This window comes from Passer montanus, unplaced genomic scaffold (genome assembly GCF_014805655.1).
Source record: "Passer montanus isolate IOZ18808 unplaced genomic scaffold, ASM1480565v1 scaffold5, whole genome shotgun sequence".
Taxonomy (NCBI): domain Eukaryota; kingdom Metazoa; phylum Chordata; class Aves; order Passeriformes; family Passeridae; genus Passer; species Passer montanus.
The window spans coordinates 4,358,219-4,382,819 of record NW_024369929.1 but is presented as its reverse complement, the minus strand read 5'-3'; the positions used below and the strand labels follow the sequence as shown (position 1 = coordinate 4,382,819).

General features: G+C 37.6%; 1 protein-coding gene across 3 annotated transcripts in view; it reads left to right on the top strand.

Moving 5' to 3' along the window:
- The window catches only part of LIPC (lipase C, hepatic type), a 66,509-nt gene extending 41,908 nt beyond the window's left edge, over positions 1-24,601 (top strand). For all 3 annotated transcript variants that reach the window (XM_039723643.1, XM_039723644.1, XM_039723645.1), the window contains exons 3-10: positions 9,916-10,103; positions 12,118-12,297; positions 14,677-14,794; positions 16,770-17,003; positions 18,362-18,604; positions 21,690-21,810; positions 22,511-22,729; positions 23,473-24,601. In XM_039723643.1, coding sequence (XP_039579577.1) covers positions 9,916-10,103; positions 12,118-12,297; positions 14,677-14,794; positions 16,770-17,003; positions 18,362-18,604; positions 21,690-21,810; positions 22,511-22,729; positions 23,473-23,578 — 1,409 coding nt within the window. In that variant the 3' untranslated portion in view covers positions 23,579-24,601. The remainder of the gene's footprint in view (positions 1-9,915; positions 10,104-12,117; positions 12,298-14,676; positions 14,795-16,769; positions 17,004-18,361; positions 18,605-21,689; positions 21,811-22,510; positions 22,730-23,472) is intronic.

Sequence of the window (24,601 nt, the reverse complement as noted above, 5' to 3'; positions counted from 1 at the left end):
CACATACCTAAAGACCCCAGAAGTGAAATTTAAGGACATGAAAAGGAGACAAGTCAGATTGTTAAAAAATTCTGCTAAATCATTTTGATTCTCAGGAGAAGAAAACTTGATCCCCTAATCTTGGATGGTTGGTAGTATTTGCCACAATGGGGCTCCTATCCTGAACAAGCTTCTAGGTACAAGTAGAATGCAAATAACTCTTAGTTATTAGATTTAGGGGAATTACTCTGCTGAACTAATATGTACATAACATGAATTATTTATACGAGTCCAGAAAGTCCTGTTAAATGAATAGCTTAAAACACAAGAAGAATATAGATAGGCTCAATCTACAAATTAACATTTAGGAAGAACAAAGTAGCATAAACACATCCATTTCTTCTTCACATTGCTCACAATATTTTAAATTAACCTCTTCAATGAGAAATTTGCAGGCTTTTTGTTACCCTTGCTGTTGTGAGATCAGTTCTGAACATCTTCCCTTGTAGCATCTAGCAACTGAATTCTTGACTTTGCTTGTGTTTTCCAGACTGTCAAATTTAATACATCCATTGTTTAATGATTCCATCCTCACCTTTAAGTTTATGGAGGATCCTTCTGTTTTAATCCCAGCAAATATCACAATCAAAATCCCTACTCCTAGAAGATGAGGCCTCACTTAACAAAATAGACACTCCTTTTGCAAAGGTTTAATACCTCAAACTTAAAACCACCACAAGCTAATAGCAAAATTTAACATTGTCCACGGTTGTTGATTTTTTTCCACTAAAACAGATCAATTTTGCTTTGCAAAGCAAACTTGGCCTCAGCACACTTTCATGGTGCTGGCCTGTTGGATTGTGCTGAACAGCTCCTGGTGACAGAACACAAGGCTGCTTCATTAAACATCCACCAGCAAATCTAATGTGTGAAAAATTTCAACAACTCATTCATAGTTCAGCTAGTTTATGATAAATTTCTCATCAACAAGACATCACAAGCAGAGATCAAAGAAACTCCAGGGAATGATTTCTCTTCTGATATTCATAATCTTGTGAAGGTGGAAAGTCTAAAGAGAATGAGCAAGGGCAGCTGATGAAATAAAAGTTGTATTTCCAACTATGGAAACTAGTTATAAAATAAAACCTCATCCCAAGCAGGAAAAAAGTCAAATGGGAGGAGAATACGAATTTTCGCTTGAACTATAGTATTAAGCATCAGGAATATGCTGTTCGAAAAAGGGTTTGACTGACTGGGAGACTGACAATTCCTGTTCACAGACTAAAACCAGCAAGAACAGAAGCATCTGGGGTTGTTCTACCCCTGAAGAACCCTTTGTCTGTTCCTGACTTTCATTCATTCTGCTGTCCATTCCTGCTTAGTGCAAATTACTGGGAGAACTTTTTGGAACAGGAATTCCAAATTTCCAAATAGTACTTGCAGATCATACACTGATTTTCCCAATTGTTTGGCAATAGGTTTAGCACAATAGGTTTAGTTATGTGTGCTTTCAGATATCCTAAAAATCAAATACATTAACAATCATACTGTTCACTTTGGAACACAGTGATTTTGTTCATCAATTTCTTTGTGTTCAAAATGTGGAGACCAACTTAAATCTTCCCAGTTTGTTTCATGTCAGTCTACAACTGCTAAAAAAACCCCATATAAATAAAAAATGAATGTTAAAAATTTTCATTCAGTGTGACATACTGTTGCAAAATTCAAATACCTATGACTACAGGAACTGAAATAGCAGATCTAACCAGAGACACCCTAAAAATCTGGTCAGAGACATATCAATTCTGAATGGTCTAGAAAAAAATATAAATATATCTTGAAAATTAGTGGTTGACTTATGTCTTGAAGCATTTTGAAGGTTATCCAACCTACTGCAGCTGTTTGGCTCACATCTCCTTCATCTGCCTTAAGAACCATGCTCTGGGCCTGGAAAAAGTGCTCAGCAATGCACAGATGCACAGCAAAGATTTAGAAATTGGATATTTTATGTATATGGTCTCTGAATATTAAACACTTGAATCTTCTAAGACAAATCCCAATATAATGTTTCATTCACATTAAATGCTGTAATAATGGGGGAATGTCAAATGCTTTTTCAAGTTCATGGAAACATTGTAGTATTTACAAACAGCATTTAACAACTGTGCATATTTTTTTAAATATACACTTTCTATGTGTGAATGCACTTTACACAATACTATGGTTCATAATTGTCCATTATAGCTATGTAATTTATATAATTATCTTACAAATTATCCTCTAACACAGCATTATACTATTACACAGCACTACTTTGCTGCCCTCTAATAAATATATACTTCTACTGGTTTCCAGAGTTTTGGCCCAGAATACCTTAAAAAACTACAAATTTTGAAGTTACCAGGAAACAAAATGAAACATTTTTTTTTCTCTCCACTTTTCAAATTTGGAATTCTGCACCCAAACCTCAAATTCTGTCAGAGGCCCAGAAACTGAATTCTCACTGCAGTAATAGGTTAAAACTGCAGCACTGCATGCCCTTGCAGTGCTGCCAAGAGGCAGCTTTATTTCTCTTGAAATTGAAATTTAAGGCTTTGAGTGAGACACAAATCACATGTCTAGCAATCTAACTCACTGGACCTTAGCATCATGACTTTTAAAAAGCAGGTTTTATCATTTTATACATATTTTCACTACGACTGGAATCACAATGTGCAAAGGTACCTGGTGTTACGGGCAGAAGGGATAAAACTCCTATTAAAAGTTCTCTGTGCTGTTAATACTTTTAGTAGCACTTTGCATTGTGCTGTGCAGATGATATCAAGTATTCCACAAAATGGTATCTTCTGTAACAGTTTTCACAGGACTCCTGGAAAGGCCTGCAGAGCTCAGCAACAACTTTGCCCATTTTAATAATGGCTCACCCCAAACTTCCAGAGACAAATCTTTGTAGGACACCATTGTGAGGCCCCTTTTACTAGAAGAGATGGCTGTAACAGAGCACTAAACAAACGTGCTTGAGAAATTCTTTGTGAACTAAGGCTCAAGTGATGGCAATTGTTATACTCTGGGCTCATCTATACCAGGAAAACTGTAACAAAAACTGCATGACAGCATTAATAAAAGCTCTGTACACAGAATGTACTTAAAATACGTCCCCAGTAAATTCTTCTTTCTCTTAAAGAGTTTAATTTGAAAACAAATTCATTCAGGATTTGATAAAAAGTCTAATTTCTAGACAGAATTGCATGGAAATAACTTTTGTAGATAGTGTGCACTGCAGAGGTTTTAGAAGAAATATCTATAGACATCTACTGTAAAAGATCAGTTTGGAGAAATTCAGGATAAACTTAAAATGATCAGAGCCTTTTACTATCATATCAGTGAAACCATCAAGCTCTTGCTTAGATGAACACACCTAGTGATTGTCAAAGCAAAAAGTTTTTATCTGCTGCAAAAACAGGATTTCCCCTCAGTTATTTTGGTTTAACTAAGGCTTTCAGACAAAAACAGCAAAAGAAAACAATTCTATTATTTTTAAAATAATTATTAAAAAATCAAAGGACATAATGGAAAAAAACAGGAACTTATTGGAGAAGCAAGAGAAAAGGTGACAAGAAGAATGGGAGGAGAGGGAGACTAAAGCAAAATAGAACACATCCTCTAAAACTCTCCCAATATTTCCTCTAAGACACAGGTTACTTGAAAGTAGAAAAATTTTAAGGGACTAGATGCCAAGTCACCACAGAACAACTCTTCCTTTGTTCAATAGTGGGATGATTTTTCACAGATTTGCTTCAAAACATGAGAGAAGTGCCTGATTATAAAGACTTTGTGAAAGAGCAGCAGTATTTAGACACCAGAAAACAGATTTGCCCATGCTAATGATCTTTTACTAAAGAATTCGAAATTTGGCTTCTGGTAGGCATTGGATGGATCTGATTTTCAAAGAAAACAAGAAGGTATCCTCTGCACTGTAATGGTAATGAATCACAGCCAGCCAGAATCACCCCCAAGAAGCACAGAGCTGATTTCTGACCAGCATCTCACACACCTCCCCTGAAGGTGCCATTGCCTCAATAACAACACCTCAGTACCAGCTGCAAGGAATTTTGGATTGGCCTCTTTTCAGACACATCCTTCTCCAGTGCCAAGGCTCACTAATGCCACCTCCCAGTAGCACTGCCTGGATGGTTTGAAAGCCAGGACACACACACAGAAGACATCCAGTATGAAAGGTGCAATTTTATGTGCTGTCCTCTTGGATTTCCCAACAGAGGGTTAAAAGGGTGTTATCAGAGGGCTAACAACAGCCAGGTAATCATCTCTACTCTCCCTCTGTGGCTGTTTGGGTACAAACTACACTCACAGTGAGTCTACCTCACCTTTGGCATGGCTGCATGCATATAGGACAAGAGAAACTGGAAATGACAGCTCACAATACTTTTCAGATAGAGAATCTAATTATTCATCTAGTACCTGTTCATATCTAATTTCATCATTAATTTAAACTTGAAAAGAAAGAGAAGCTTTTTTCAAAAGCTCTTTTTCCAAACAGACCTGCTAGTGTTTAATCCAATTGTCAAAGCTTTTTCTTGCTTTTTCTTCCATTCATTCTTTGCTAAGTGATACCTATTTTTCATTTGGCAAGGTGAGCAAGTTCAGAAGAGTGAAAACACAAAGGAACTATATGAGCATATGAAAAAATTTAAGCACAACAATCCTTAGTTTTTTGAGGAGCAATCCTAAAAAAAGGCCTAGGATCCCCTCTCCCCACACCCCCCCAAAAATAAAATTTCATGGTATAGAGTTCTCCCCTAAGAACTACATGAGATAGAATTATCAACCATTAGTTTATGACATCCAAAAACCTTGAAGTGACAGGAACAATAAAAACCAACTAAAGAGAAAAGCTCTACAGGAAGTATTTGTCAAATTGAGAAACCTGAATACTGACAAGACATTAGCTCTTCTTTTAAGTGATAAAAAAAATCTTGCTATTGGAAATTAAGGGATCTGTGCTATTTACACTTTCCACGGCACAAAAAGAAAATTATTAACACATCACTGCCTTTGCTCAATAGAATTCTCTGGTTCTGGGGAATTATTGTGTCACTTGTTTCTGAAATATGATTACAATACATAAGTACTCTTGGAAACATTTCCCTGTAAGCAGGAAAAGCCACGCAAAAGATGCAGGAGGTTTATCAGGGCTCAAACAAATCCACTCATGACCACGAAGGAAAGCTGCTGCTGGGTTCACAGGGTGCCAGGACTTGGAAACAGAGGTGTGTGTTCACATGCTGACTTGTGTGACTTTTATGTATCCTTAACACACCAACAGCCCAAATTTCAACTTCTGTTCAAATCTACTTAATTATTTTTTCAATTGTCAAAGGATTAGGAGAGAGCCACCAAAATATCCTCTTCAACCCAAGCTCCATGACAGGAAGAAGAACACTGAACATTATTTTCTTGAGCGGAAAAACTACTTTCCTTACTTGAAAATGACAATTTTACTCAAAATTTTTATGCTGTACTGTAAGATGAATTTAAAGTGTATAACTTAGCAAATACTAAAATTTTGCTCTTAATATTAGATAGTTCTACTATACTTCATCCTCATTACATGTTTAGGAAATTTTTGTGCTATGAAGCAGATATTTTGTAGCTCTATTTTTATACCAAATTGTTGCTATATTATTACAAAGGTTTCATACCTTCTTGGTGGTTTCTCGTGGGCAGCTCCTCACAGCACTGATTCTTTCTTCTTCTTCTCCTCCTCTACACAACCAACAAACTCCATCTCACATCTCGACCAGCCAACCTGCTCTTTTATAATACCCTCTTAATTGGATCCAGCTGTAGCCTATTAAGGGCAGGCTTGTTCTTAATGCTTGATAATTAGCACAGCTGTAACTCCTTAGGGGTGAGATTACCTTCACCACTATCTCTATTCTCCTACATTTTCTCTCTCCACACCAAATCAGACATAATACATAAATATATTTAGATTGTGGATCTCTCTCCCAGAAAAGCACAGGATATTTACAGTTTCAAACCCTGGACAGCATCTAGACGTTTGTCTAATTTCCAGTACAGTTTTCATCAACAAGTTTAAAGCAGTGCCATCACATCTGGAAATTTCAGAAGGGACTCCACAACTCTATATTTAGGAACACCTTCTTATCTTTTGGGGTAGTCAGTCCAAGTCAGTCTGCTGGATTAACCAGCTTATTGTGTTCAACTAGGAATCTTTCTTCATTTTACTTTTCAATAAGAAAACGTGATTATCTCAGGTTTAAAATCTGAAATCTAAAAATGCTCTGGTTTGTCTGCCCAAAACTAACTTCAAAACATTTTACAAGAATCTGCTGTGTTGCAGTGAAGTGCTGTTTACAAACCCAGCCTTCAGTCTTTAGTGCACCTCACAGAAACATCATTAATACAAAGTAAAGGCAAAGGGCTGAACCTACTTTGGGGTGTCAAAAATTCACAGTAGCCTTTCTTGCTTGTGATTTCTGTGCTGCTCTGTGGGAAGGTAATTTATGGAAGCACATAGATCAGTGTGGCCACACTGCATTGCCCTTGCTGAAAGAATTCATGTCAGAGTAGGATACTCTGAGGAAAAGGAAATTAATCAGCAACCTGCTCACCTGGTATTTTTCCAAAGCAAAACTCTTTGGAGGCTCAAAGAGATCTCTGCACACTTAACTGTAATTACCATGAAAAAATCTTTAGCAGTTGAATTGTGCTGTTTTTGCAAACTGACCCATGAAACTTCCCAGTTCCCTGCAGCCACGTCACTGAGTCACTGGTGTGGCACTCTCAGCAAGAGGCTGTTGTGGAAGCCTGGCTCTTCAGACATTATTTCCTTCTCCAAGTGATTACACAGATTAACAGATTGAAGCAGTTCCTTGTTGAACAACACATCTGATCCTATAGGAAACTTCTAACTTTTGACAGCCAAGAAGAAGTTCAAGAAGTCTTTTTAATCCCTTCTCCCAGATTTACCAGCAAAACAACTCTCAGCTGTTAAAGCACCACAGCACTTTCCAGCCAGTGTCTAAAGAAAACAGCTTTTTATTTTGTTTTCTGTACTATGTACAAAGAGTACAGAGTGACAAAGCGCCTTTGCATTGCACAAACACTGAGAGAGCAAAAAGAAAATGAAAACAAGGCATTAAACAAAGAAAGGATGTGTACAATGGAACAGGCACAAGCTACTTTTTTTTTGTTTGTTTTTCTTTTTGTGCTAAAAATAGAACACAATGCTTATTTTTCTGTAGAGACTGCTCACTGAAGGCTGAATAAACCAGCCAATAAGAATATCAACATCATTAAAGCTCTTTCTAATTTTCAGTTCTTTATCTAGATTCACCCTTTCCTGAAATCACTTACCTCATAAACTAAGTCCTCTGCATGAGAAAAAAAAAATCCAACAGAAGTTCTTTAAAGTGGACATTGTAAGGGAGAAGTGACCAGACTTAGTCCTATGGCAGTTAAGTGTCCTGAAAGGAAACTGTTAGACACTGAAGCTATTAATTTTATCAACCAAACCTTCTGTAACTTTGAAGCTTTTAAAATTCCAATTCTTGTACAAGGCTGAATAGATTTCTTCAATAATGTTTCCCAGCAGTGAAACATAACATTACCTGTTCATTAGAATGAACAATAATTAGCAACAAATAGAAAACAGTGCACATCCAGTGCAGGTCAGTTTAAGAGTTTTCTTCCAGAACTGCTATGCACTTAAACAAATTAAATATGCTGTTTCATCATGTCTTATCGTTACACTGAAATTAAACCTTGAATAATGTTTGTAACAGAACTGATGTGGCACAAAAACAGTCTGACCTAAACCCAGCACACTTCCACACTGGGGTTATTTGCATTGTGCATCACAAGATGCTACTACGGCAGATATTTAAACACAGGAGCTTCATGTCACAACACATCTGTAGGATAAAGACTCCCCTGTAAATGAAGCACAAGTTCCTTGTAAACTGCCAAATTCTCATCAACACAACAGCATCACAGAACCCTAGGATAGATTTGCAGATACAATAGAGAAATTAATACTCTATGATTTTAGGTATTTTCTAAAAACATCTACAGACATAAGAGTTTCAATGTACCAAAAAAAAACAAACAAAAAGAAAATAAATGTGTTGTCTTAGAAGACAAAATACAATCTTTCTGACTTTCTAATATTGTTTCATTAAGGAACTTTTATGCAAGAAAAATAAGAACTGAAATTTTTCTAATTTCAGTGGTGCTGCTAGTACACAAATAATTTTAACTTCTCACTGAATAAAATATTTGATTTCACCTCCAATAATATTTCATTTCTTGTTGGGTCTAATTAAAACAAAAGCCTCCTTCCTGACCATTTCAGTGGTGCTGGTGAGCAGCTGTTGCAGATGGAATTGATTGAATGTGTAGCACCTGAAGTACAAATTTCATTGAAATGAAACTACCAGTATCATTTCTCTGATATATATTCACTGACAAATATTTACAGACTTCTTGAAAAGTGCCCACAATATCCCCACAGATACACAGATGTACCTGGCAACAAGAGCTATGCACACTGTTCTGGATGTGGTTAACAACTGCCTTTACTCTACAGCTGACATCATCTCTTCCTACTAAAACCATCTACCTTAATGCATCTTGGAATTATATTTTCCTTTCTCACAGTCAAATGGTAGCAGTGACTCATGGTCAGTTTTGTTATTGATTACTTCAGTCATGTTTTTTTTGTGTCACTTCCAATTTAGGAGTCCAATTCATAGAGAAATTCCTATCAATTATATGACCCTGCACTTCACAGAAGGAGATTTCTACCAGTTTTTCTTGCTGTATTTTCAAGTTGTCATCTAGCTGTTAATATTCAATGGCTTGGTCTTCTCAGAATTAGCAAGGGCCCCTCATGTTCTGTCAATCTTGTACCTTTCCTGCTGCTTCTTTAATGGAAACATTAAAACAAGATTAGCCAAAAAAACTATCCCAAAGGAACTCCATTAGTAATGTTTCCTCTCCAATACTAGAAACAGTAACCTCTTTTTTACTTAGTTCATCACATCTTCTACTAAACCCCCTTTTTTTCTAGCTTAAATTATATTTATTATATGGAGTTTTTTCAGCTAAATAAATACGCTGAAGTCTCACTAGAAACACTAGCATGTCACAAGGTGCTTTTTTAAGCTTTTGCTTTATTTTACTCTATTTTTCTGCAATTGCTCTATATTTTATGTTTTTTCCTTCTACTTTCATGATGTCATAAGACCACAGTTCACACTGCCCCTACTTTCTTACTTAACAGACATTTCTGAAAATGCTGTCCTAAATGCACCAAGCTATTTTACCTAAAACAAAATAATCAAGAATATTACTAAAATAAAAACATTTCACTTAGCCTTTTCAGAGGAAAAAAAAGAAGTATGATGTGGTCTAACAGTTTTAAGCAGTCACCCAGGTCTCTAAGCAGTTACAACCCTGAATAAAATGGTTATTTTAGTGTAATGATGCTTGCTCAGCAATTACTAGCAAATGCACATTAGTAGAAATGCTCTGCAGAGATAAGAGCCTCTGAATGCTCCTGTCTGTGCATGCACTCCATGGTCAAGTGGTAACACCTGTACTGTGATCTTACAATCCTTGTGCAATTATAAAGGCCTGTGGCAATCAGATCTCTATTCCTGTGAAACTGTTATTGTTCACATAGAGAGACTCAGAGGCACATCTCGACCATCTCAGACTTTGAAAGAGATCACTTTTTGACCCAAAATGCCCACTGGAACAAGAAACAATTATACATAGGAAGAGTTCCAAGCTTACCCATTTACAGTTTTACAAACTGTGTTGCACTAGTAACTTCTCCAGGTTTTCAATTCCTTCCTATTATGACTGTTGTCACAAATTTCATTTCAGAGGCACCGAGATCACGGCGTGAACCCACTGCAAGAAAGAAAGATCAGCAAAATTTAGCAACCAGATTTCGACTCTACACAGATAGAGGTGGAGGCAGCTGCCAGATTTTTGTTAATCAGCTGGAGACTCTTGACAAATGCCATTTCAATGCCTCTCTTCCTCTGGTGGTCATAGTCCATGGCTGGTCGGTATGAACTCACACTTTATTTTTAATTCTGACTACATCGTTTTGATATACTTTCCTTCTCATTATGCTACAGAAGCAACTTCAGAAGTAAGGTTGTGATACAAAGATGATAGATTTCACTGGTACCTATCATGGCTAGAAAAAATAAAAAGTGGATATTCCTGACAGATTCTGAAGGAATGGTCTACAAGCAATTTTTCACATGGGACTCCCATGGCAAGGATTAAATTCAGCCCTGGTTTAAAGCCAGCAGAGCTTGAACAAGTAGCTGAATTAATGTGCTCTGCCCTGAAGAGCAGAACACCAGTTTCATTTCTTTGATATGTTCACTGCCAGATATTTACAGACTTCTTGAAAAGTGGCCATAATATCCCCATACCTTTCTCACAGACACACCTTTTAAAAGAACTTCTCCACAAGCCCCTTCAGTTGGAAGCAAAGCCTTCAACATCAATGATCACTGAACTGCTTCCAGTTAAACTGTAAAAAAACAATTCACCATAAAAAAAAGCTTTCTCAAAAGCATGCCAATAGTAAGAGTGACAATTTATCAGCTTCTCAGTTGGAAAATAAACAAAAGAAAAGGCAGGATAAGAAACAAAGCAATTTTAACAGATTCTTGAATTCTTATAGAACCAATGGAATCACATAAGGTGGCACAATGGATCTTTCTTGCACATCTGCAAATATGCAGAGGAACTTTGAACACCCCCTGTGATACATGTAACTCCCTCAACAAATAAGAGAGATACATTTAATTCCCTTAACAAACAAAAGCCAAGCCTCACAAAAAACAAAAAAAAATTGTTCAAAACCTACACCTTCCTCAAACCACGAGCCTGAAGCTGCTGCCATTGAAATTCACCATTCACATTAACTTCATGTGCAGAGGTGTTGGACTCTTAGCAGAGTGTGTGTGGAAACCTAGACCTGAGACCCCCAAATTGTAATACACTAGAAGAGTCTTGAATTCTTATAGAACCAATGGAATCACATAAGGTGGCACAATGGATCTTTCTTGCACATCTGCAAATATGCAGAGGAACTTTGAACACCCCCTGTGATACATGTAACTCCCTCAACAAATAAGAGAGATACATTTAATTCCCTTAACAAACAAAAGCCAAGCCTCACAAAAAACAAAAAAAAATTGTTCAAAACCTACACCCTCCTCAAACCACTGGCCTGAAGCTGCTGCCATTGAAATTCATCATTCATATTAACTTAATGTGCAGAGGTGTTGGACTCTTAGAAGAGTGTGTGTGGAAACACAGACCTGAGACTCCCAAATTCAAATACACTAGAAGATATAAGGCTATTTTATCAATTGAGGAAATACATACAACAAGAATAACAATTAAATCTGATTGATTAAATAATAATTCTAGTCCATAAAATCAGAATGCAAGAAAATTGTAACCAGGTATTCAAAAAAGAATGACTTAAAATAAGCAGCTCTCAAAATGGAATGGCTAGAGATGACAAATGCTGCTAGCCTGCAGTCCTCCAGCTTCCCAATTTTTTTAGCTTATACTTATAGGGATAGCTGCTATGAATGAAATCAGACATTTCCTGGGGATTTCTGTCTTTCAACCAGTACTTCTTAACCAGTACTGTCTTTCAACTAGTACTTTTTAACCAGTTATCTCCAGATGAGTTAAAGTATTTGGGGACATAATTTTCACCTATAAGACTTCCTATAACAAAACATACACTATTATATCCTTATTATATTACTCTTTTTTTTTTTTGGTCCACCAAAACCTAAAGATTCTCAACACTGAAGCAGGCTGGGGCCCCTAAAATCTAGTTATCAGCATTAATCCCTCCCTGTTCATACTGTGGTTTTTGTTTCATGTTTTTCACAACAAATATTTGGCAGAGACTGCTTTCCCATAACAATGGTTTTCTTATTGTTTGGCGTTTTTTCAACTGTAACAGGTGGATGGCCAAATATTTGGCAGAGACTGCTTTCCCATAACAATTATTGTTTGGGGTTTTCTCAACTGTAACAGGTGGATGGGATATTAGAAAGCTGGATTTGGAAAATGGCAGCAGCTCTGAAGTCTCATCATGACCCAATGAACGTGATCATTGCAGACTGGCTCCCACTGGCTCACCAGCACTATCCCATCGCTGTACGGAACACACGCACCACAGGACACGAGATAGCACAGCTCCTGGAGTGGCTGGAGGTGAGAACTGCCACACCAACACATGTTTCTCTGGAAAAGATGCATTTACTTGTTCCTCCACAACCTTTCTGAAATACTATGCTTGCTAATGCTTTCTTTTCCATCACTTACATTTCTTTAATGAAGTACACGTTTTTCTTCCATAAACTTCCATAAACTTTGTAAAACTCTCGTCCTGCAGGAGGAAAAAGCAAGTGGTGTTGTTTATGAAAATATTTTCATATATCTTTAGAGATGAGATAGTTTCCTGCTACTTTGACTTTTCCATTAGCATGTGTGTAGGCAGCTGACACTGTTCCATATGTAGAAAACAGGCAGACATCATCATTTGCAAATCATAAGTACAGGAAAATGAGTTTGTTATCTGTGCTCAACTTCTGCTTTTAATGCAGAATTCAGTCCCAATGCTGTGTCTGATTTTTGCTGCAGTTTCCCAAAGATTAGGATAAAATAATGGCTTAGAGATCCAGAATGTAAAGGGAGACCTTTCAAGAGGACAGACATACTTCACAAAGCAGGTGACATGGAGGCAGCAGTGAGTAGAGAGCCACACTAATGCAGTGACTATTTATCACAACTCCTGCTACATGGGGAGCAGTGGCCATGGCTGGATTGAAAAGGCTGCAGCCAAGTCTGCAGAGGATCACTGGTCACCAGCACAATTTAAGAAAAGGCAGAAAGCAAAAATTAGAATGAGAATCACTCATACAAACTAGAAACTCTAAGCAACTCTTATTCTACCAATCTCTAACATTAAGCTACTTAATTTATACTTCTATACCTGACAATGAATTTTTGAGTACATTAAGGTACTAAGGTGGAAGAGAAATTTAATGCAAGGCTGAAAGGTTTGTAGCAAATACCACTAAAGACCTAAGCAGAAATGGCAGGACTAGAAGAAGCTGTCAAATACCACACCCAGCTGGGGACAAGAGGCACAAAAGAGAAGGCAGGAAAGTCAGAGTCACTATTTTTCACTGTGATATTAGAAGAAACCTCATCTCTTGGTCAAATATAGTTTAACTTGCTGGAGCCCACAGTAATTTTTTGAAGCTGTTTAATTATTGAATGAATTGAAAGGTGGACTTTGATCAGTTCCCAGGAGAACATATCACATTGTCAACAATAAAGACACTCTGTGATTTCCTAGTGTCAACAAACAAACCAAGGCTTGAATAAATTACTCCTTGCTCCAGTATTGTAGGTACTCTTGTACTGTGAAGTGTTCGAAGTGTTTCAGAATTTAAATATATCATAAATTTTTACAGCATTGAGTGTCTCCAACCAGTAAATGTTCCTCATATTGAGAAGCAACTCTCCAGAGTTTAACAGTTAAAAGCCCTTCATTCCAACTCCCACAACCATCTTTCTGCTATGCTTCTGTCTGCTTACAGGTAGATAATTATTTCAAAGATTCTCAATGGATGTAACAAAACCTGCAGTGCTGCACAATATTTTAATAAAGAATAAACAATAAGAAAATATTAGTGCTCTTATTCCAAGAATAGGACATGATCAGTAACAGCCTCAATTGCAACCATTTCAGTATCATCTGACAAGAAAATTGGTCAGATCTTGTGATTTCTAAGAGCTGTCTCTCTCACAAGAAGTCTGCCAAGTTTCACGTCATATTCAGAAGAGATTGGTATTGAGACTGCACAGCCACTCCACTGGGACTGGAAACATCCACAAAGAAAGTGAAAGTGAGGTTTGCCTTTCCTGCAAGCAAAATATGCCACATTTTTCTTTACAAGTCAGATAAACTTTGAGTCTTGTAGCTCAGGTGAAATGCTTAAGATGCACATAGCATTGATTAGGTAGAAAGAGCTGCTTCAATAGGTTTGTTACCAATCAGACACACACGTTTGTACAAGCAATATCATTGCTGTAGCATTTAACATGTCTAAGCAATATTTTGATCCCTTTAGTTTGGCTGGTTGGTGCTGGTATCTCAGGGAAAAAAAAAAAAAAGGCACTTGCTATAGGGGATTATTTTGGATGATTTTACCCTGAAGTTAAAGAACAGATATCCATTTTATAATCACAGGAAAGCCAAATGCTGCTGATAAAAGGCAGTGAACATCCACATCAAATGACTGAAAACAAACAAGAAATATTCCATTGTGTTGATGGTTTTCCTGTGCATAGAAGATAAGTGGCAGTGCCCAAACGTGTGGCATTTTCCTGCTGCATAAAAAAGAATCAAGGAATAACACTCAACCAATAGAAATTTACTGAATGATTCATGCATGTTGTTTGACCATCATCAACGTACAAATTTTTTGTGTTATAATTCACAGTATTCCTAGCATGTAACAGATATTTCACTGTTTACTTTTCACAATTCTTCACCTAAATCAAGTTGCCACTATTTTTCAGGAATCTGTTCAATTTTCCAGAAGCAATGCTCATCTAATTGGGTACAGCCTGGGAGCTCATGTTTCAGGATTTGCTGGAAGTTTTATCAATGGTACAAAAAAGATTGGAAGAATTACAGGTAAAAAACTTATAACTTTAAGAAAAGTAACAGTCAACTGAATCAAGTTATAAAGATATTTGACATATAAATGTCATATCAACAATTAGCTGTTGAATAGGAATATTTAGCACATTTCAGAAGTTTCATCTCTCTGGTTTAGAAATTAACGTTTAGAAAACTTAATAAAAAATTTTTGAAAATTAGGTCTTATAGCATTCCTATCTTTGATCTTTCCTACCTCAGTCCAAATTATGACATACAGAATACACAAGCACAGGAACTAGAAATCATAAACCAAAGCCTCAAGCTGCAGGTTGCTTAAATTTATCTCTTATCCATTCCCAGTAACAGCTTAAACTAAATGTTAGCCACTAACCTTGGATCTTTGGCCACTGTCTTGACCCAAAGTCATTCAAACACTGTTCATTGTTAGCGAGCAATTTAAAAAATATATTCAGAAAATTGTCTGACTGTGCTTGAGCTTTCAGTTGCGGGACAGTGGCCATATAGTGAATTCAAAACAGTTCTCCTGTGGCAAAAATGAGAGTTCTGGATTACATTTGACAAGAAGCATATCATCAGAGTGCCCCTAGTAGTGCTTAAAGAAAACTAAGCTAGCCCTAACAATTGATTGACTAGTGACATTCTGAACTTTCTGTGATGTTTTGTAACTGTACTAATTATGAGTGCAATGAAAATACATTTATATTATTGATACACTATATACAGTACCTCATCTAATGCACAGTGACAGCTTAAAAAACCCAAACAAAATTAAAACAGAAGTGCATTTTACACTGACCCATATCAGCTACATTTAAATGATCAGAGAAAACATTTTACTTTAATCAGACTTAGGAGTGAGGCAAATACACATGGTTGTACTTTGAAGTCACCATTCTGATGTTGGATTCATTGCCACATAATACACAGTCTCTTACACAATGAGTTCTTGTGGCAGTGCCTGCATGCCAAGAAGCTGCTTTTACAAAATGTGTCATGATATTACACCAGTGTATGCACTGAAGGACTTCAGTTCTCCAGCACTGCTTGCTCAAACCTTATGAGAACATAACACCTTGAAAATGTATAACCAAAAAAACTTAGAGCACATTATTTACTGTAACAGCTATATGCATTCTTCAGCAAAAGTTTTTCAGACTTGTAACAATAAGTTCCAAAAATGGATAGTGATAAAAGTTATTGAAGCTAAAAAAAATGTGGGCCTTTGTGGGCCTTCCCTACTTGCTGCCTGTGTTACTAGTCTTGTCTGGTTATACCTATGCAACTATATTATTCCACAATACCAACTGAAGAATATAAAATTTAGAAGTTTTTTTTAAAGCTGAATGAAGCTTTAAACTAATCACAAAGTTCTCTTCCTAAATCAATTCCCAACCAAGAAGACCACCATGCAAAAACATCCAGAAAACAAAAATCAGCAAGATTCCCTAAGTGGATTCCCTAATACTCCTAAGTGGAGTATTATTTCTCTGAATACTGTAATAATCTGCCTTGAAGATTTTTTAAGGTGAAGAACTATTATAAATAAAATCTAGCAGGCATAGAGGGCTCTTAAACAATTACTGGAGCTTTATAAAGTTTTAGATCCCACATGTGGGCTAAAAGTCAATCTTGCTGTGGGACTGGAGTCTTCCAAAGGGCCTCTGAAACACACAACCTCCAGAGTTTGAGAGAACAAAATTATGTCAAGGTCCCTCGAGTGCCACTGGCAGCAGGCACAGTTTGTCTCTGACAAACACGTCTGTCTCTGGGCCTGTGTCCTTGTGCAGGTCCCAGTCAGTGTTTGTTACAGTGCCTGTGTTTGCTTTAGGTGTAACCATGTACCCTCTGTGGGACAAGCGTTCTCACTGTTTCCATCAGAGAAAGACCTTGTAAAGTGCCAGGTGCTGCCTGTTTTCAGACATTTCTCACAGCAGTAGAACAGTCCTTCTGCACCACATGACAATGGGAATATTTGCATTTATTGCAGGCCTTGACCCTGCTGGGCCCTTGTTTGAAGGAATGTCACCAACAGACCGTTTATCTCCAGATGATGCAAACTTTGTGGATGCAATTCATACCTTCACTAAACAGCACATGGGCCTCAGTGTTGGCATCAAGCAGCCTGTGGCTCATTTTGACTTTTATCCCAACGGAGGCACCTTCCAGCCTGGCTGTCACATCCTGCACGTGTACAACCACATTGCACAGCTGGGGATTGCTGGTAAGAGCCAATGGCACCGAGTGGGAGGCACCAGGGCAGCTGCACTGAGTCTGTTTGGGAAACTACATAGTGGTGGTCTTAAACAGCATCTAAGGATTGTTACTATCACCCTTATATGCAAGGTATTTTCTTGTTTAGAGGTGAATTATCTGATTTTTACATGTCTTGGTTTTACTGACTCCAGCAAGGAATTGAGCTGCCTAGCACTCCTGAAAATGAGGTCATGAGCATCCTGCTGTCAAGCACCTCTGAATAATTTAATGGTATTTGTTTCAGCAGTAGAAGAGATGAGAAAATTTATTCTAATTAAGCCAGATTTGTCTAGTGTGCTGTTAATTATTTCAAATAAAATAAAACACAGGTCTGTAGTACTCACCTCCATAGCTCACCTTTTCCCAACTCCATGTCCTTTGGCAGCACAGATGATGCTCTCTCTAGGACCCAAGTGCCAGTGTTCCAGGCTAGCTTTTAATTATAGAAGCTTATTTTCAATGTACCTAAACATAAACCTATAGAGAAACTGGTGCAAGGTACTGAAAAAGGTCCTGATGTGCAGGGAAAACCAGAAGTGTTGACTGAAAACCCCCAATGAGCCCTGCTCACCCAGCACATGGCATTGCAGAAGTATTTCTCATTATCCTCATACAATGCCTAAATCTGGGCCTTACTTGTCAGAAGATAAATCATGCCAAACATGAAACCAAGCATCAGCTCAAAGCTTATCAATAGAGACATAGAGCAGTCCATTGTGATACATCCCATTTGCACAAAATATTTTTTGTACTTTTATAACACATAAAGATTAAAAAGATACTTCTCATAATGGCAGACCTATTTAATATTTTTATTGCATTTGATAAAGTTTTTGCTCCTTTTTTCCAAGCAGTAACTGCAAGAAAAATTCAATTCAATAAGAGTGGGACAGTTTAATAGGAACAAAATATGGTATTGCTACCTAAGCATCCAAATCCAAGAGTGTTCAGTCATTCCAAATGACACTGCTGTCTTTAATGTGGCATGATCTGAAAGACAGCACGTCAACTCAGGCTGAATTTTCTATTGACAAAAACAGCCATAACAGTGAAACCAAAGTTCATATTTACAGTCTGATACAGTCAGGCTAGAGCAATTTAAGGAGAAAATTATTTATTATCATGGAAGGTCAGCCATTCTGTTTTTGAATGATCCTAAGTAAAATTGCTACCATGTATGATTTCTGAGGCAAAACCATGATGCAAAGGGTAGGGGTGTGTAGGGGAAAACAATATCATGTTTATAGTTGGCTATGGCACTTCTCTGCAGTTGAAATGGTAAAAAGAAACAGGGGCCTGTAAAATTTTGTTGTTGCATTTTTTCAGGCATCACTCAAACTGTGAAATGTGCCCATGAGAGGTCAGTTCATTTGTTCATCGACTCTCTGCTGCACAAGGACAAGCAAAGCACAGCTTACTGGTGCAACGACATCAACACTTTCAACAAAGGACTGTGCCTCAGCTGTAAGAAGAACCGCTGTAACACCCTGGGCTACAACATCAGGAAGGAAAGGCTGCCCAAAAGCAGACGACTCTTTCTGAAAACAAGAGCACACATGCCCTTCAAAGGTTTGTGGGAATACTTTATACAGTGTCCACATTGATCACAAAGTGGAAGTCTGAGCTTTGTGATCCTATTTACTTATTCAGTAACGCTTATAAAATCTGTGAAAATAATCAATTTGCTGAGGCAACTGAGAATCCCAGCAGGCCATCCTGATGCCCTTTCATCCAGATCCTGGCTCTCATGTTTCTGAGGGAAAAAGCACGCTGCCTGCTTGCCCAGGCGAGCGGGGAGCCGAGGGCTCGCAGACACCAGGGTCCTGATCCCCAGGCTTTTCCTACTACTGGACTGTGCAGGTTTGTTGTAACATATGCAGGCATACAGCCAAGCCAGAAAAAGCTGCATAATTACTCTGGGAGGCCTATAAAACATCCTGTTCCACATTTGCCCAAATTTTATCCGCAATTAGACCATGAAATGACATATAAATTACTACTTTCCAAACAATGGACAGAGAACAGAATAGCATGGACTTTTGCATGGCTGAAGTGCAGCACTAAAATTAAGACTGGCACTCTGGCTTTAGCCTACGTTACTTTATGGAGTCAGTGTGGATTTTTGGCCGTATGATCAGATAGAGGGGCCATGGCCTGCCGGGGGGCGCAGGCCTTTCCTACCAGTCTCCGTTGCACTCAGCCCACTGCTGCTGTCGAGCAGACGTTCCCTGGCCACTGGGAAGGTTCACGTACTTTTTAAAGCGAGAACAAGCAGGACGATGTGGGACAGCCCTCTCCCGAGGGGCGGTCGGTGCAGGGGCTGCGGGCCCGGCTCTGCTGTGCCCGGCTGCCATGAGGCGTGTGGGGAGCAGCGGCGCGGGCCGGGCACGGGCCACACACGCACGGAGGAGGCTCCGCTCAGGCTGAGGGATGAGGAGAAAGGCTTTAAAAGGCTGCTTGCATTAGACAGCTGGTCTGCCCACAGTGTCCAGCTACTCAGATGCATTATCAATCGTAGATTAAAAAACAAAACAAAACAACAACAACCAAACCCCCCCCCAAAAAAAACCCACCAAAAAACAAAAAAAACCCAAAACAAACACCAAACAACAACAACAACAAAAAAAAAAACAAAAAACCACACCCACCACAAAAATTCAGGTACTTTTAAAATAATTTTGGAAGTCTTCCATTAGCACAGCTGTGAAATATTCAGTGATGACTCCAGAGGGATCTGCAGAGCCCTGAATGATCATTCAGCAGCTGAACCTGCTGAATTTCTTCTTAATACTGTTTAAAATAGCTCAGGAAGATACTTGGAGTAGATTTTAAAAGTCCAGAGGCTGTGTCTAGTTCCTGATGTTGTCTTGCTCCAGCACAGTCAGGGCCAGGTCCTGATCAGAACGAGAAACTGACAGGCTGTGGGGATGCTCCCACACCTGGGCACGGAGATGTGATCACTGTGTTGTGCTCCCCTCTGGATATGGAGCTTGTTTCGGTTTGGGGTACAATATCTCTGTCCTATTGGCTTTGATTGCAATTAAACATGTTGCATTTTTACGCTTAGAACTGGTTTTGCATAAAAAACCATCCTTGGCACATATGTGGATAAAGTACCCCAGACAATGATCTCCTTTCACAAAAGTTCCCAAACAAAGCAGCAACTGTGGGAAGGTGCTTACAAAGTCATCTTTGTAATGCCTTTTTTAAAAAAAAAGTTTGAAAATCACGTGAGAAGCACGAAGAGAAGAAATTTGAGAAACTCAACATTACATTTCACAATCCTCTGTGTCTTCACAAAATCTAACATTTGATTTTCAAGCTAATGACATTGTATTCTGGAGCATACATCAGTCCAGCTCAAACAAAACCCCCAGTTTGTTACACATTTATAATAAAGCTGTGATGGGACTCTGAGTTTTTATATGATTTTTCCTTAAAGTAAGCACCATAATCACAGCAAAACCTTAGGCTGTGTGTGATCATATTCTGAAAAATCAGTTTTTTACAGAGAGAAAACCCAGAGAAAGACAGATTAGTTATAAAAGTGATCTGTAAACAACCCTCTCTGCCTTGGTCCTCATCATGTTTCAGAATTTTGTTTTCTACTGAGGGACACGTTTTCAAAAGAAAATACATTGTTCACTAACATACAACAACTATAAAACAATGAAAGGATACAGCTGTTCTAATAAATACTTTCCATCATAAGCACTCTGAGCTGCACAAAAAAAAAACCCCAACAACTATCTATCTGTGCATGTGCATAAAAAGATGATTCCTATAGTGGTGTGGGGAGCCATTCTCAGATGTAGTGAAGACTAAAGTGAGTAAAGAGTTTCTATTCAAAAACTAGCATGCAATCATGTTCCTTCATATCTAAATCTATCAGTTTTGTCTAGAAAGTTGCAGGAAGAATGACCAGATAGAAGAGTTCTGGACATTCAAATGTGGCTGACAGCATCTGTATGCACATGCTCGAAATCTGTGTTGTTGTGGTTTTCTTTTTCATAATTTTCAAAATACCAAACTGATGACTTCTTAGGCATTTTTCATGCTGACAATACTCAGTTCAGACTTTCCTAAACAGTGTTGTTCTAGAAACTCCCCAGACCTGGAAGCATTAATGACATTGTTAACAGATGTGTGTTAAGCACAACATATCATTATGCAGTCAAGGAAAGTTTGTGAGTCATCTGTTTTGCAGGGCAATTTTCCAGTTGATCAGAGAAACAGCCTGACCACAGTGCATGAGGTCTTTGATCTGTATCATACATCTCTAGTCATGCCCAGTCACAAGGATTTGCCTGGTCACTAGATAGAGGGCTTGCCAGAAATTCTGCCAACTAAATTTCAGAAAAGCTGAAATATTTCCCCTGGAGGAATGTTTTATCCCAAAAAGAAACTCAACACTGATTACCTTTTTCTCCATCCTTTAAACAAAGCAACAGGGCCGCAAATGCTAACAGATTACACAGCACAGCAACAACCAGAAAAAAAAGACAATGTTTTAATTTCAACAAATTAGTTTGAAAAATAAAATGGAATAACAATCAACTTTCTATTCTGAAAGGCAAAATTCTTTTGCCTAAGAAATCTCTTGATTCTTTGACCATTCATTTTGCCACTTTTTGTAAATTCTTCCTTCCTACAGTGTATCATTATCAGTTCAAGATCCACATCATCAATGAAATCCAAGGCAAGGCGATAGACCCAGCTTTCACCATGGCTCTGACAGGGACTAAGGCAGATGCTAAAAACCTGCACATCCCACTGTGAGTACTGTATCACAGGTAATTGTGACAAAAGATGCATGGGACAATTTGTATTATCATACCACATTGATAATCAGGCTATGAGGGAAATGGTTTAGTGCAGCTGAGTGAACATGAACTGGAAATTGTCCTCTCTTCACTCATACTCCCTGAAAGTCACAAGTTCTTACAATGATGATGCAGTTTGTGCAGAAAAAAATTGTTAGAATACGAACAGTAAATTTGGACATTTTTCTGTCCACTTGCTTTGATCCATCCCATAGCTAAGACAGGGAGGTATAATCAATTAAAACACAAATGAAAAAATCAGCTGCAATTAAAAAATAATTTTTGACATTTATCACGATGGACACTATCTGTATTAATGAAAGCAAAGGCAAGAATGTGGGTCAGCATTTGCTCTAGCAGGCAGAAGTTGTAACATAGATGCTACTATGGGACACCTTTTCTTTTGCTGTCAGAAACCACTACTGCTTCATCAGCTGTTCAAGCTTCTGCCACTTCTGCTCCTTTCCTAGCATGTTGTCACATTTCATCACTTTTTTGCACCTGTAGAAAGAACATTCTTGAGACATTAATGCTTTGTCCCTGGAGAAGCAAACATAGTTCTTTCTCTGGTTTTCAGAGGAAGAAAATCCTTCTTTTTTCATTTTAATTCATAATAATTAAGACAACATTATTCTTGTCTTGTTTTCTGTAGAGCTGAAAGTATTACTGGGAATAAAACCTACTCCTTTCTCATCACACTGGACACTGATATCGGTGACATCATAATGATCAAGTTCAAATGGGAATTACCTGCACTTTGGGGAAATATCTGGGACACATTTCAAACCATAATACCGTGGACAAAGGGCACCCATCGACCAGGACTTATAGTGAAGGAAATAAGAGTGAAAGCAGGGGAAACACAGCAAAGGTAAGTGTAATGAGAGCACTCAGTAATTCCACAGGTGTTTGGCACCCAGGTTGTCCCAGTTCAAACACAAGCATGTGAGCCCCAGCAGTCAAACCCATGAATGTAATTAATTACCTCACTCCATAAGGACCATATGAAATTTCAATGAAACAAGATACTATGCAAGATAAATAATGATTTTAACATTAACATTGTGAAATAGTCAGATTCCTACTTACAAAATATATGCCAAATCTTAATTATTTGACTTTCAGTACTTACTTCCTAGAGAAACTCAGCATCACCATTCTTGAAAACACTCATTAGAAGGATCATGTGCTGTACTACACAGTCCTCTGATTATTTTTGGTGTTCTTCTTTCCCCTGTTTATTACTTTGAAACTGGATCACCACATCTGAGCAGCCTTGTTCTTTACATACAGCAATGCCAACACGTTTAAAACTGCCTACTCGTGCAATGGAAGTTCAGCCAGAAGACAGAATAAAAAAACTTGTAATGATTCTCACTGCTTTAATCCTTTGAGAAATTTTAACTGATCAGTTTAATTAAGGTTAATGAGAAAAGCACCTTACCTTTAACTGAGGCTCAGTCCTAGAAGGCAATTTTTCCTTGCTACATTCCCTTTCTTACCACCACAACTGGTGCAGACTTCCTGTGGAGCAACTCTTACTGGCAGAGCTGCATCTCCTAACATTATGCTTTCTAACCAACACTGTACTCACATGCTGTCTTTTCTTTCCAGATACACATTTTGCCCCCAAAGCATTGACAACATTCACCTTCATCCATCCCAAGAGAAGATATTTGTGAGGTGTGACGATCTCTTCCAGGGACAAAACAGAAAATGAGCAAGAACACAAAAAGGCAACTCCTCACCAAAATATTCAAAATATGATACATCTGGTAAAATGTTCTAAAAATTCACAGCTGCATCAAATATCCTAGCAGTTTCAGAGATGGTGAAAAAATACATTAAGATATTTAGTTTTTGTCATCCAACAGTAAGCTGAAATATGCTCTTTGTTCATCTAAGAGCATATTCTGAGAATCATTAGTGAGCAGCTTCAAGGCAACTGTCAATTTTCAACTGTTTAAGATCTGAAAAAAAATCTGCTCACCAGAAATAAAAATATTATTTGACAAAATCATTGCTGTAAGCCTTTGAAAAACTTAATTTTGTTGGATTGAAGGGAAAAAAATTAATTTCATTTCATGGTAAATATATTGAAATATTAGTAGTTACAACTATCAGTTAAAACCTTGCTAAATTATTTCCTAATGAAGGGAGAATTAAATAGTTCAGAAAATACTACCAAATAGATATAAAATAGAAAATGTTTGAGCTGTAATAACCATATGAAAACTCCAATAATTGTATCATCTAAACATTCTATAACGAACCTTGTTCTCTGAAAATGCTTTGCAATTTAACTATTTTAATTAAAGAACTGATTTAAATTACTAGCACTTCAATTATTTGAATGATGCTTAGTATACTACATAAAATTCTAGCACAACTAAATTCAGTTAATTTTTTGCATTTAAATCATATTTAGCCATTCAGGTAAGGTCTGAAATTTTTAGATTCTCAATCTCTGTATATCAGATTTTGGCATGACTTGAAACTGCCAGAATAAATGAAAATGCTTAAACCTTCAAACAACTTCAGAGCACAAAACAAACTCTGTAAGGTGAAACATACAATTCCCTTGTTTCCTATGTCAGAATATAAACAACAGAAAGGAACATTATTGTCTCAGACTGCTTTAATTCTATGGTTTGTACATACTGAAACAGGAATCAATATATGTGTATTCATTTGTCACTTTAATGCTGAGCACAAGATTAATTAAAAATCAAGGTTTCTTGAA